The following is a 15,687-nucleotide window of genomic DNA, read 5'->3' on the forward strand; positions in this document are numbered from 1 at the left end:
GTGCCTATTCTACTCTATAAAACTGCACCAAAAATAGTTCACCTAAACTAGAGGTGCATCGAATGGAAATTTTTGTGCCGAAACTAAAATTATTCAGGATGTACGTGGCCGAAACCGAAAATTACAGTTAAAATAAAAAAAGAAAAAGATTTTTTATATATAAAATTATATTATATATATTTTTAATATAAATATTGTTTTATATTCAATTTTTTTATATCATGAAGTTAACAATATTTTTTTTTTCTTTGTCGCCCATTAGCAGCACCTTTAGCACAAGAAAAGCTCAGGAAAAAGGCAACCCTTTAAAAATTCTATGCATGTCTTCACACTGGTCTGCTGTGCTTCCATTGTGGTGTTAAAAATCTTGCTTGCTGCATTTTTGTCAGAAAAAAAACAAAAACAAAAAAAACATGCACCTCCCTGCTGAAATGCATTGAAAACCCATCAATAAAACGCACACGTGTTACGTTTTTGATACGGTTTTTGAGTCACATGACCTATAAGAAAAAACACACCATAAGCACAGTAAAATCTTGGCAAAATTGCGTGCGTTTTCGGCGCCATTATCGGCACCTTTTTCTATAACAAAAATTTCAAAAAACTAAATTTTCCCCAGATATATTTCGACCACCGAAATTTGGTGCATCTCTATAAATTATCTTTTTAGTATAACAATCCTAATACAATAGTTAACATGTTAATGCACAAAAGAAAGGAACAGCATATATATATATATATATTTTTTTTTATTATTTAAAGAGGACTACACTATGCTGGTACTCTCTGCTCCTTCACTTTGTGTTTTTTGTACAGAAGAGCTCCTCTCTTTATGGCTAAGCTGCAAGACTGGGTGCCCTGGAATCTTATTGGATGAACTTCTGTCATTTCCATGGCAGATCAGGAGAATTTGACTTTGTGACATTGCAACTGGCATGAGAACTTGCGCAATATATTGTTGCTATTTATCCTAAGCTCTGTGCGCAGACCAGACCCAGCTGATCTTTCTTTGTAGAGTTTCTGATTACAATATATTATTAGTTATGGCATAGTTTCTTATATGATGCTAAATATCTGAACCCCAACTTAAACCTCAAACCCAACACAAGATGTAGCTGGTATTGTGGGTACACAGGATATGACATGAGATGCTACAGAGGTGCACACAACCCCTGCGGCATGGATGCTGCATTACGTACTCTCACTTCATCACATGGCTGCAGCTCAGGAATAATTAAAGCACACCCTTGGTCTACCCACTCCTAAATCATACAGAGATGGTTAGAGATTGGATGATAACAGGAGAAATGGGAGCAGGAATAACACCCCTTCACCAGATGGAAGTCAGCAACTCACCGAAGAGAACCATGAACCAGAATTAAGTGATCACCATGAGCATTGATTAGATTGAAAGAGGTCAGTCTTGGCAGAAGGTGACAATTCAGAATTTGGTGGATTCAGTGTTCCTGGATCTGAACATCTTAAATTAAGGGTGGACTCCGCCTGTGTTCCAGAGTCTAAACATCATTTATGAGGTTCCCCTCTTCCTGCTGGATTTCCCATTTTACTTTATAACAAAAGAAAGCAGCAAGAGGAGGGAAGACACCCCAAGGCGAGTGAGACCACCACAGGGTTGAGCGTTAGAATTTTGGCTGGCGTACCCAAAAGCAGGCGCCTCAGTTCACCAAGCTCCACCTATAAATGAAATATCACTTTCCATTAGGCCGACCCTTTAATTGTGTGGAAGAAGATTGGAATTGCTGTCTTCAGCAGACGGTAAAAGGGTAACTTATGGAAACCAAACTGAGGTGACAGATGGGATGGGGGACAGTGCGAGAGAACAACCAACCTTTTCTGACTGGCAGGTAGGAGTCCTGTGACGCTTCTAGACAGAGGGGGGGGGGGTGAGGAAATGGGGAATAAGGAAAAAAAAAAAAAAAAAGATAGAAAAGCAGAAAAAAGATTAAAAATAACTAAAAGGTTTGTGGAAGCATTAGGATTCACGCGTGAGCTCAGTCAAGTGCCCGCCCCCTGCGACACGCCGCTGTGGTCAAAGCTTTCCAGTGGCTCTGGCAGGAAGGAGGGTTCATGCAGCACAATGTGTGTAAGTGTAGGGGCAGCGATGGCGGCAGCACGGCATTGTGGGAGTGAGTCCTTTCCATCACATACAGAGCACACTGACAGAGCGATGGAGGGGGAAGGTCACATGGGCTACACAAAGTGCAATGTGGTCCAGAGGTCTACATACATCTAGCTGTGAATAAAAATGGGTAAGGGATACAGATGCGTACACACAGAATACACACACTTTATATACATGTTCTAGGACAAGATGTAAGAATGCCGACATCACTTCTACACTGTACATTTAGGATGGCATCACCAAATCAGCAGCAGTGAGAAATCACGATTGTGTTCCCTATGCATGTTTGACTTCATGGAGTCAAGCACTCAAGGCACTTTAAATATCACATTGTAATACGAATCAACATGGAGAAACATGATGCAGTGAAATGCCTGGTGTCAATCTTTTGAACGCAAACTCCCTTAAAAGCTGAACTCTAGTAATTGGACAAAACCTACCCTTGAAGTGGTAGCATCCCGCCACTGCAAGGGTTAACTGTTAGTCTAGTCCAGGGATATGCAATTGGCGGACCTCCAGCTGTTCCAAAAGTCCCATCATGCCTCTGACTCTGGGTGTCATGCTTGTGGCTGTCAGAGTCTTGCTATGCCTCATGGGACTTGTAATTCTGCAACAGCTGGAGGTCCGTTAATTGCATATCCCTGGTCTAGTCTAAGGGTGCAGGGATAAGATGGATTACAGTATTCCTGGCTCCAGCAGGCTTCCTCTATCCATGCGACCGCTCCAGTGCTGCCACATCTCTAAGGCGCTTTCAACTGGTGTCACATGCTCACGGGTTCTCCACGTAAAATACAGAGGTAATAGTCCTGCACTGTACATGAAGATGCTGGGGGAGCTTCAGATAAAAGAGAACAGTGCAGAAGTCTGCTGGACGGAGGCATAGGGTAAGTAATCCACCTTAAACCAGGACCACTAGACTAAATGAGCAGTTTTTGGCTAATTTCCAGAGTTTAGCTATATAAAAGTGACAAAAACAAAACTTCTCAAGCAAAATTGCTATAACTCAGGGTTTGCAAATCATCTCCAACTACTGACATATTGAAGTTATACAGATCCTTTGGCCAGGACCAGTCTGCATTTAATGGCAACATCCACCTTAAAATGTATATCCAGACTCTACTCAGCCGTCCTCAACAACAGTATGTGAATATGACCTCTGGTACTGCCTGACTGGCCTGCAGCAGGTTTCAGCCTCCTGTGCATTTCGCACGGTTCTGCAATCTGGTATGTATAAGTGTGTTCTGTGCGCATTTCCTGCACCGTGTTCAAAACACACTGCACGTGCGATCTGCAGCGGTTGTCCGTGTTAACTTGACACCCCAAATGTAGGTTGCAAACGTAGTGTCTTTGTCTGCACCAGATCGCATGCACAATACTACCATGCAATCTGATTGCTGTGCATTTTTAATGTAGTGCATGCACTACTTTTGGTGCAATTTCAACCCATTCAAATGAATGGGCTGAAATCACACTGCACTTGGATCACATGTGAATCGCATAGGAACTCGCAATGCATTCCTGTGCAATTCATGGTGTGACCCAGAATTTTGCGTAAAGACCACCTACTTAACTGGAGCACATAAGTAACCTGAGGAAAACCCCTCTATACTAACAATCATTTACTCCTATAGTGGTTGTGATCGATGATTCAGCTCAACGCGTTTCCCGGATTTGAAACAGTCCGCTTCTTCAGGAGCTAAAGGGTCAATTTGCGCTAAAGTAACCAAAATCAACTTGTTAGAAATCATACACTTACATGGAGGAGATCATATACCTATACTTCTTGATAAAGGAGGCCATTTATAGCATTGCCACCTTGCGGGTTGACGTTCTGGTCTCCTTCCCCATCGGTTGATCACCACAGAGTGACGCCGGCTGGTCCGGGCACATGCACGGTCTGGAGCACATGCCGGAGGTTACGCCGGACGTTTTGTGAGCTACCATCTGGCATTGGGGAGGTTGGATGTTCCCCGTCCACTTGTCACCCCCTGCAGTGACCACCTGGGAGGGGAGGACTTATGTACTACATGCCCCAATTTATAACAGTAAATATGAGTGAAATCTATGGAAGGTTTTAATCATTTGCTTGAATAAACAGTATCACACTAGGGCGGTTGTGCGCTCTTTTCCTTTCTTTGCATAGATCCCATTCCACCACCCAGTGGATTAACAAGAGAGCTTCAGCGCCCTTAGTGACAGAAGATGTGTTTCTGTTCTTTTAAGATTAGATTACCAGCTGGACTTGGAAGTTTTTTCTGACCAGCGCATGGACTGATAAAGGGTTTGTTTTTATAACCTATATATTTATTTGCATACATTCGCTGAATATTGTCAGGATGAATTTCTCACCTTAAAAAAAAAAAAAATCAGAGAAACCCAGGAGTGTCAGTAGCCCATGGAAGCACAGGGGGTACATTTTTGGCAAATTGAATTTTTAGCTCCTGAAGAAGCGGACTGTCTCAATTCTGGGAAATGCGTTGAGCTGAACCATCAACCACAACCACTAGAGGAGTAAATGATTGTTAGAATAAAGAGGTTTTCCCCAGGTTAAGTATATGTGCTCCAGTTAAGAGGATGATATTTATATTAAGTTTGGGGTATTAATATCCATACTGCTCTTGTTATTTTATCTCAGAGGTTTTTTGTTGTATGTCTTTTATCTCTCTGTATAAATAAAGCTATATTGTTTTTATAGAAACAGAGCGCTAGTTTTGTGGTGCCTCAAAAGTCCTGCCTCTTAAAACTTTTGCTCATACAGATCTATTAATAGTAAGGATGTGGCACAGTATGCGAGCCGATTCATTTAGGCTCGGTTCACACCTTTTTGGTGCTTTTTGCAAAAACCACAGTCCATTTATCATCTATGCTTTTTTCAGCTGCTGGGTTTTTGGAAAGGATCAAGGACTTTTTTTTTTCAAAAAACACAAATTAGTGCTTTTTGTGTTACAGACTTCAAATGGAGGAGCTGCAGAAAAGCACGTAGGTGTGTTTTTACCGCGATTTTGCGTTTTTATTAATCTGCCCAACAACAAATTGGCCAAAAATAAAAACCGCAACTCGAAACAAAGCGCACAGCAAAATAGACCAATTACAAACTGCATAAATGTGAACTGAACCTCAATGGCTATCAATTTGTACTTCTGAATAAAAAAGACTGAATTCAATTATACATAAAATCTGTTTATTATAATTTACCATAAAATAATGGAAATTCTTTACTGTATTATTGGATTTTGATATGATTCGATTCATGGTTTTGTTTTTTATGAATATTGTAAGTTTTTTTTATATTTATATACAAGTTGATATCCGCTGAACATTGTCTAGTTTTTTGAAATTTCTTACACTAATAAGGGAACAATTGAAACAATATATGATTTCATATGTTTTTATGTCAATTTTGTAGGACTGAGGGGGAGAGCTTTAAACCCACAAAATGGGTTGGCTGTTATAGTTTTTTTTTTTTTGCAAACAAATATCAAGTTTTAAAATCTTTTGTTTGGCACTCTGAGACTCTATAGTCATTTGCGCAGCCTTACCAGAGTCACTGTGCCTTATCACAATCTGATTGATTTATTGATAATTTGAATCCAGCACCTCACTTCCACTTGTCCCACTTTCATTAACAAAAAAAGCCAGGAAGGCGGAAGGTGGTCTGGATATTGCTGTAATCAGAATTTGTATAATTCTCATCAGTATGGTAATAAATAAAAGGCTGGCATGTCAGGGCTCTTCAGTAATATATATATATATATATATATTTTCATTACACTTAATTATGGAGGGTACAATAAGGTCATCTGCATCCTCTCCAGCTCCAGTGAAGCTACAGCATGCCCCAACTTGAAGTACACTGCAAACTGTAAAATACCTTCAGATTCGGTGATTGCTGGGAATGTTTTGACCTGGAAAGGCCGATATGGTTTTCCCTCTCTCACAGGAGTTTCCTCGCTTTCTTCAGAGCTCACCCGTACGTCACCCTGCGACTCGGAGAAAGAGGACGTGAATTGGTCCATGTCTGCCTTCTGCTCTTGCAGGAGTTCATCTATACGGGAAGAGAATAGGAGGTATGACATGCCTCACCCCTCAAACACTGACGCAGAAGTCCCACAACACTGAGCACAATTACCAATCTCGTCCTGGATCTGTTCAGCCACATATGGCACTTTGTAGAGGAGGGACAGACTCTGGTTCATCCGTTCTTCGATAACATGGAGATGGGTCATCACCTGCAACGCAGCACACCAATAAGTCACCATGTGAGGATTATCAGGTCTTAGTCTTTGTAAAAAGGCAAGTGAAGAGCCATACATACAGAATTTGTGGAAAATAATGACATCCGTACATAGGCCCCAGATACCCACATACGTTCCCAATTGTGCCTGAAGTGGCCCCTTCTATGAGTTGGCAAGCCCCAAGAGCCCTCTGCCAGAGCTTACAAACCTATGGGACTTCCGATGGACAGCTTGGCATAGTCTGTGTGTATTGTGTGGCACATCTTACAGGCTGATATGTGCTGCCAGTGCCATGCTATGAAACACTGATGTGATCAGATGTCACCTGCTACTATTTTTTTTTATAACTGTTTAATTTAAAGAAAATGTTTCAAATTTAATAAAGAGAAAAAAAAATAAAAATCCAGAGCAATATACCACATGTATTAGAAATCAATGCAGTATACGGCTGCATAGGTGACAATTACGAGCAGTTGAACATTACTTCCAACTTAATGAAGATAACAAATGGGGTGACCCACTCCAAGACCACAGCAAGAAGCCAAGAGCAGGTCATCCCATATTAAAGCACGCGGTACCAAGACAAAATTCAAGAAAAAAAACAAAAACAAAAAAAGGAGCATTATATCCCATAAAGCATGAAATTACTACAACACGGGAACATGGTATATGAGAGCTAAATATTATAAAAACAATTAAAAATAGACAAAAAAAAAAAAAAAGGATAGACCACAAAGCCCCAGAAAGGAAGAAGGAAAGAAAGAGTCCACACGGTGTGCAAAAGCTCAAGGTGATTAAGGGGCTTGAAATGTTACATAAACGTCCCAGGCATCCCAAACTGCATTAAAAATTTAAAGTATAACTAAAGGCAAAACTTTTTTTTTTTTAAGTTTTGGATAGAGTGAAGAGAGATTAGTACACCTGTCAGTTTTTATTGCTGTCTGTGTCCCCGTTAGGGAGATTCACCCTCTCCATTTGTCCTATTTACCATTATCATTGAAAAGTAAAAGAAAATCACAAATTTTGGGTTGTCCCCAGAAAAGTAATAGGAGGGGAAATTTTCCTATGGGGACACTAGTTCTGGTGAGCTGGGGGTTCCCAAGGAATTCCCTTAATTTACAGGGATTTCTTCTCACTTCTTGTTTGGCTACGAGACAGGAAGTGAAAGGAAATCTCCCCAATGGGACACAGATGGCAAAATAAATCTGACAGAGGTTATAACCCTCCCCTAATCTATCCAAAAAGAAAAAAAAAAAAAAAGTTTTGCCTATAGGTCTACTTTAACTAGGATATTGCGCAATCTAGCTGTAGAATATTCCATGGATGCAATTTCTCTAACCTGTTGTAGAAGGGCAGAAAAAGTAGAGGGGGGTGGGAAATGTCTGTTTCCATCGAGCAGCGATTAAGCATCTAGCCGCTGTATGTGTGTCATCAATTTTCTTAATGATTTTCCTAGCTCCCACCCAAAAAGGCCCAAAATTTATGTCAGCAGATACCGGATACTAATTTAATGTAGGGTTGTCCCGATACCGATACTAGTATCGGAACCAATACCAAAAAAACATACAGACACCATCCACCCCCTCCCTCCTAAAAAAAAATAGTAAACAAAAAAAATCCCCAAAAAAACACTGTCACGTGACATTAAAAAAAAAAAAGTATCAGTAATCGGTATCAGTGAGTACCTGAAAAAAAAGTATCGGTACTTGTACTCGGTCTTAAAAAAGTGGACAACCCTAATTTATTGTGAGGTCTTTTTTTTTTTTTTTTTTAAAGACACAAATTTCCAAAATGATTAAGGCTGGGTTCACACATTGCAAATTGGATGCAGGATCTCCGTATCCAATTTGCAATAGCAGGAGATTTTGACCGGCTCTCTATGGAGCCGGTTCACATATTCTCTGCAGCAGGCCTGGTGCGTTTTGCAGTCTGTGCGTCTTTTGTGTTCCGTTTTAGGTTCCAATTCAGCCCGGGCTGAAATCGGACCCGATAATGGTGAACCAGAACGCACCGGACCCCTGCTGTGAGCCGAATGTGGCTCATATGTGAACTGAGCCTCAGTGAAAGGGTACAGAAGACATGCAAAGGGTTACACCACTTCTCCACTCAGATACTGTTTCACGGGTATAGAAGGTTCGATTACATGAGAACTGCACTGATCTGTGTATGCGCTTTTCATTTTAAATAGCCCCTCTAATGATTCTGAAGCTAGTCAGGATGCTGAATGATTAGATTGTATAGGTCCCATGAGGACTGAATTTGTTTTTTACATTTGCTCTTGAAGAGTCATTGTGGGTTATAACGAGCCATAACATCTACAGAGACGAGGATACTTAGACGAGCATTTTCAACCAGGGTGTCTTCAGATTTTTTTCAGGGGTGCCTTGGTAAAATGCCTAAAAATTGCCTGAATTTTGTATAATTGTATGCAAGCCAGCGGGTGGATGAAGCCTGCCTTTTAGTTAAAGTGGCATTCCACCCATATTTGGCATGTCATTTTTTGTTTTTTTTTTTTATTTTGCGGGGGGCTGTGGAGCAGGTACCTAGTTTTGACAGGTACCTGCTCCCATTCTCCTCTCCCCCTTCCTGCAATATTTTGGGACGCGTCTCAGAAGACTGCCCGGCAATTGAGGGGGTGCAACGCAACCCACCGCAACCCACGCATGCACAGTGCGCACCTGGCTGTAAAGCTGCAAGCTGTCACAGCCGGGTGCCCACACTTGCAGAGAGAGAGAGAGAGAGAGAGAGAGAGAGAGAGAGAGAGAGAGAGAGAGAGAGAGAGAGAGAGAGAGAGAGAGAGAGAGAGAGAGAGAGAGAGAGAGAGAGAGAGAGAGAGAGAGAGAGAGAGAGAGAGAGAGAGAGAGAGAGAGAGAGAGAGAGAGAGAGAGAGATTGAGATTCCGGCGGCCGCGTTGCTGGATCATTGTGGGACAGGTGAGTATGTGTTTATTAAGAGTCAGCAGCTACACTTTTATAGCTGCCGACTTTTAATAAAAAACACAAAAAACTGTCTGGAACTCGAATTTAAACAAAGCCACAGGTTTTCAATATGCACCATTACAACCTGGCAGCTGCTGGAGTCCCAACAACCAATGATGTCATCGGTTAATAAGGCAGTCATAATGTGCTAGTATTCATTGCATACTACCACATTATAAGAAACTTATGCAATGTCACCGCTGAAATCTACCCAGTCTTCCTTCTGGGTTCACGGCCTCTGGCTACATGAGTGGTTGGGGGTGCGATGACGACACTCCCACGCATGCGTGCTGGAGCCGCCGTTTCTGGTACCAGCTCTGAAGGTCCAGCACTGTAAGCTGGACCTTCAGAGCGCATGCGCCAATGAGGTTTTCGGCTGCAAGCACTCTACATATCTCCTAAACAGTGCAAGTTTAGGAGATATTCACAATACCTACAGGTAAGCCTTCTTATAAGCTTACCTATAGGTACACGTGGTAGTAGAGAGTTTAATACCGCTTTAAAATACTAATCTGTACCAATGTGCAAAGGTTTGTTTTGCTTTGGATGAATAAATCGACTAACATTAGGTGTCCTGCATGTGTGGATGTTGCTGTGTATGTTTCATTTTTTACATTTTAGAATGGGGTGCCTCGGGTTTGTTCATTTTAAAAGGGTGCCTTGACTGAAAAAAAAAGGGAGTTGAGAAACACTGGCTTATGCCGCGTACACACGAGTGGACTTTCCGTCAGAAAAGGTCCGATGGAACGATTCTGTCGGACATTCCGATCATGTGTGGGCTTCATCGGACCTCTTCTTTCGAAAAATCTGACAGACCTAGAAATAGAACATGTTTCAAATCTTTCCGACGGACTCAGTTCCTATCGGGAAAACCGCTCGTCTGTATGTTAGTTCGACGGACCAAAAACGACGCAAGGGCAGCCATTTGGCTACTGACTATTGAACTTCCTTTTTCTAGTTCCGCTGTACGTCATCACGTTCTAAACGAACGGACTTTGGTGCGATCATGTATAGGCAAGTCCGTTTCAGCGGAACTCCGTTGGAAAGACCCTCAGACTTCGGTCCGACGGAAAAACCGGTCGTGTGTGTATGTGGCATTAGAAGATAAAAACCAAAGGCAAAAGCCCCTCTAAGTGCAGTAAGACCAACAAATTTAATAAACACAAATAAGAGCCACTCACATTTCCATTGTTAAAAACAAGCTCATCATGAATGTGAAGTTCTGGGGCTCCAATTTGGAAAGAAGCCAGGAAAAGAACATTGGGGGTTCCGCTGTTGATGCACCCAGAACAAGGAACTTCCTCTCTTACTTGTCCTGGGTGCATCAACAGTGGAACCCCCAACGTTCCTTCTCTGGCTTCTGTCCAGCTTGGCGCCCCAGACCTTCACATTCATGATGAGCTTGTTTATAACAATGGAATTGTGCGTGGCACTTATTTGGGTTTAATAAATGTATTGGTCTTACTGCACTTAAAGCGGCTTTTTCCTTTCTTTGTATCTTCTATGTACCATAGAGTCTGTTTCAGCACTGGGATCAGCTTGCCCTAGTGACGGACCTCTTCTGGAACTCTTTTGGACTTTTTACTATTAATATTATCATTACTGCAGTTGATTGTCTAACAGAGGCCTTCGCGCCTACCATGCCTCTTTTTTTCTTAGAGATGAGGATACTGATGTTACCCCAGGAAGATGAAGGAAATCTGCATGGGACCTTCCTAGGTGTATAGCAGGACTGCAATGGATAAACGTCATAATGTACGTCTTAGCAGCCATTTTATGCTCAAGACGAATGGAGTTTGCTTTGGAGTCATGACAATTGCACCACTAGGGGGAGCTAGCAGCATGCAACACCTGCAGCACTGGGAGCCATGGTACGCAATACAAAGAGCAAAGACAAACATAGGCGGAGGAATTCTCACCTGACATGTTTACATTTTATAGGAAAATATACAGACGGCCAGCCTTGTAATATGAAGCTGTGATAGGCCAGGAAGGCCTTTACCAGGGCAAAGAGCAAGCATTACATTGTTCTAAAGAACTGATTGCTCATAAACAGGAGGGCTGCTGGGACAATCGATCCCTCCCCAGCACTGCCATGAACATGAATGCTCTGCTCACCTCATCATAGCCTCGTGCAATACACAGGGACTCTGGAGTTCAGACTACAGCTGAAACAACTAATTAATTAATCAACAACTAATTGATTATGAAATTAATCGATTACTATTTTCATAATCGATTAATCGGGTTCAGTAACATAATTGGGTTAAAAAAAAAAAAAAGGAACCCCTTACAGTAGTTATTTGCTCTTTTTGTACTATAAAAAGGCCTAATTTTAGTTTTTTTTTTACCCCGGTTATGTTACTAACCGTCTTAGACCTGGTTCACACCTATGTATTTTTTGGTGCTTTTTGCAGAAACCCACTACAGTTTATTTAACCTGGTTTCCTATGGGACACGTTCACATCTATGCTTTTTTCAGCCTCTGGGTATTTGGAAAGGGTCAGGGACTTTTTTCAACACAAAACGGTGCTTTTTTGGTTCAATAGACATCAATGGAGAAGCTGAAGAAAAGCAAGTAATGCGTTTCTGCAGAAATCTGTGTTTTTTAAATTTGCCCAACAAAACTGGTCAAAAAAACAAAAAAAAAAAGCAAATCGCAGCAAAATCACATGCGCAAAAATCAAAATGCACAGAAGAAACAAAGCAAAAGCAAACTGCATAGGTGTGTAGCGAGCCTTATGCTGGCCACACCGATCAATTTTCAGACGAGAATATTCATACGAAAAATCTTTGTACATTCGCTGAATGAAAGAATGTTGTTTGAAAATGTCACTTGCTTTTAACATTCTGTTTTAGAGAAAATTGAGTACTGTCCGTGATACTTTTTTTTATTTGCACTAACATACAATTTTTCAGGACAAGCTTTCGGGGTATGTCCCCTTCTTCAAGGTCCAAGCAGTACTCAACGGCTACAATCAAATCAAACATTCGGTTTTAAAATGAATGTAATTTCTGAATGAAAACCACATACACCTTCTGAAAATTCCTTTGACCGAGAAGTTTTCTATTTCTAAATTTTCCCGTCACTGTGGTTGAAAACGAACGTCGATTTGACTCCACTAACGATTAGAAAATTGAACGAACGTTCTTAAAATTACATTTTATTTTTTTTAAGGAAGACATTGTTTTTGTATGGCCAGCATATACTATATTACAGTTCTGTTTGAAAATCTGCAAAACAGTCTAACTTTTTTTTTTCTTTAAATAAAAAAAAATGATCCGAGATATTTACCAGATTCAACCTCTAAGGCCTCATGTACACTGCTGCTGGAAAACGGACGTTTAGGAGCAGTCTGCTATTTTTTTCAACTGCTCCTGAACTCTCCTCTATATTATCTTATCAGTACATGTACACAGGTTTGTTTATAGTTGTTTCTAGGCAGTTATGTTTAGAGGCTTTTTTTGGAACCCGAAAAAAATGCATTCAGAAGCTGTGTTTAGAGGCATTTCAAACGCCAAACTTAGCTAAACGCGGCAACTCGCGTTTGGCAGCATTTCATTTACAGGCGTTTTTCATTTTTGGCTATTTTGAAAAAAAAAAAAAATAAAATGAATAAAAAAAATTTTTTTCCAACCGCAAACGCAGCTAAACGCAACTAAACACAGCATGTAAATGCGGCTAAACACCCGTTTTTAGCCGCCAGTTTCTAGCTGTCAAGTTAAATCTTTCAGGAGAGGTTGAACAACCCGTGTACATGAAGCCTAATAGTATATATCTCCTCTAATTGTATATACAGTACATCTCCTCTAATACTATATACAGTACATCTCCTCTAATACTATATACAGTACATCTCCTCTAATACTATATACAGTACATCTCCTCTAATAGTATATACAGTATATCCTTCCTAATACTATATACAGTATATCTCCTCTAATAGTATATACAGTATATCTCCTTTAATAGTATATACAGTATATCTCTTCTGTCTGTTATTCTCAGAGTGGATTAGATATTTTGCTCCCTAACTCCCCATATTGTTGGTTATTTATATTTATCACTACATAGAGATACTTAAGAAAAAAATGCCTTTTTTTTTTTTCAACTTTACATATTAACTAAATTATACACCACACTTTAAGGTTATTAACTGATTAATCGAAACAATCGTCCAACTAGAGTTGCATGATTCTGGGCAAAATGAGAATCACGATTTTTTTTGCTTAGAATAAAAAGATCACGAGTCTCGTGACGTAAAATCTTTCACATTATACAAATAAAAAAAAATGGGCTAACTTTACTGGTTAGATTTTTTTTTTTAATTCATTAAAGTAATTTTTTCCAAAAAAATTGCATTTGAAAGACCGCTGCGCAAATACAGTGTGACATAAAATATTGCAACAACCACCATTTTATTCTCTAGGGTGTCTACTAAAAAAATATATATGTTTGGGGGTTCTAAGTAATTTTCTAGCAAAAATAAATGATTTAAACTTTAAACCGTCAAATGGGTGTCACTGTACCCATATGACAATTTTATCATTTTCTTCACACAAACAGCGCTTTCTTTTGGTGGTATTTATTCACTGCTGGGTTGTTTATTTTTTATTTTTTTGTAAAAAAGAAAAAAAAGGCCAAATATTTTGAAAAAAAAAAAAAAAAAAAAGTTTTAGTTTTTGGTCAGTAAATTTTATAAATAAGTAATTTTTCTCCTTCACTGATGTGCGCTGATGAGGCGGCACTTATGGGCACTGATTAGGTGGCACTAATATGCCCCACTCGTAAGCACTGATAACCTGCACTGATGGGCACCACTGTAATTAGGGCACTAATGATCAGTGCCCTGATTACCTGCCCTGGTCTCCCTTGTGAGGAGATGACCCTGATCCGCTCTCCTCGCCTCACACTCTGTCAGTGTGAGGAGAGCCGAATAACGGCACTTCTGCATTTACATGTGACCGGCTGTATATATGCATTAATGGAATCCCAGTCTTAGTCCGTAGGGTTCAATATTGAGCTTCAACTCTTCTGGGAAGGCTGTCCACAAGGTTTAGGAGTGTGTCTATGGGAATGTTTGACCATTCTTCCAAAAGGGCATTTGTGAGGTCAGGCACTGATGTTGGATGAGAAGGCTTGGCTCGCATTCTCCACTCTAACTTATCCCAAAGGTGTTCTATCAGGTTGAGGTCAGGACTCTGTGCAGGTCAGTCAAGTTCCTCCACCCCAAACTCGCTCATCCATGTCTTTATGGACCTTGCTTTGTGCACTGGACCAATTCATTTGGTGGAGGGGGGATTATGGTGTGGGGTTGTTCTTGGCCCCTTAGTTCCAGTGAAGGGAACTCTTAATGGGGCGTACACACGGTCGGACTTTTCAGCTACAAAAGTCCGACAGCCTGTCCGACAGACTTTCGACGGACTTTCGACGGACTTGCGGCGGACTTTCTAACGAACAGACTTGCCTACACACGATCACACAAAAGTCAGTCGAATTCTTACGTGATGACGTACACCGGACTAAAATAAGGAAGTTGATAGCCAGTAGCCAATAGCTGCCCTAGCGTGGGTTTTTGTCCGTCAGACTAGCATACAGACGAGCGGATTTTTCGACCGGACTCGAGTCCGTCGGAAAGATTTGAAGCATGTTTCAAATCTAAAGTCCGTCGGATTTGAGGCTGAAAAAGTCAGTTGAAAGTCCGGAGAAGCCCACACACGATCGGATTACCAGCCAGCTTTAGTCCGTCAGCGTCCGTTGGACTTTTGTAGACGAAAAGTCCGACCGTGTGTACGCGGCATTAAGGCGTCAGCATACCAAGACATTTTGGACCATTTCATGCTTCTAACTTTGTGGGAACAGTTTGGGAATGGACCCTTCCTGTGCCAACATGACTGTGCAAGAGCACAAACAAGGCCTGGACCTCAACTCAATAGAACACCTTTGGGATGAATTAAAGCGGAGACTGCGAGCCAGGCCTTCTCATCCAACATCAGTGCCTGACCTCAAAAATGCACTTCTGATAAAAAGGTCAAACATTCCCATAGACACACTCCTAAACCTTGTGGACAGCCTTCCCAGAAGAGTTGATGCTGTTATAGCTGCAAAAAATAGACCAACTTAATATTGAACTTTAAGGACTAACAGTCTGGGATGCCATTAAAGTTCATGTGCGTGCGAAGACAGGCATCCCAAAATAGTGTACTTAACTATTTGTGGCCTTACTCCAGTCCGGCCACATGATCCCAGGCAGCTGCTGCAGGGGAGAAAAAGAGTGCTTCACAAAGGCTGGGAATTGCCTGGGAGTGATAACGTCACCCTTAGGCTCCC

At 41.0% G+C, this 15,687-nt stretch overlaps 1 protein-coding gene across 7 annotated transcripts in view; it reads right to left on the reverse strand.

Moving 5' to 3' along the window:
- Positions 1 to 15,687, reverse strand: part of APLP2 (amyloid beta precursor like protein 2) — a 121,908-nt gene that overhangs the window by 11,824 nt on the left and 94,397 nt on the right. For 4 of the 7 annotated variants that reach the window (XM_073603321.1, XM_073603320.1, XM_073603317.1 and 1 more), the window contains 3 exons: positions 6,273 to 6,372; positions 6,015 to 6,188; positions 1,850 to 1,885 (listed from right to left, as the gene is read on the reverse strand). In XM_073603321.1, coding sequence (XP_073459422.1) covers positions 1,850 to 1,885; positions 6,015 to 6,188; positions 6,273 to 6,372 — 310 coding nt within the window. The remainder of the gene's footprint in view (positions 1 to 1,849; positions 1,886 to 6,014; positions 6,189 to 6,272; positions 6,373 to 15,687) is intronic. The other 3 variants (XM_073603322.1, XM_073603319.1, XM_073603318.1) reach the window with 1 other exon arrangement.

The sequence above is a fragment of the Aquarana catesbeiana genome, linkage group LG10, assembly GCF_042186555.1.
Source record: "Aquarana catesbeiana isolate 2022-GZ linkage group LG10, ASM4218655v1, whole genome shotgun sequence".
NCBI classification, from domain to species: Eukaryota; Metazoa; Chordata; class Amphibia; order Anura; family Ranidae; genus Aquarana; species Aquarana catesbeiana.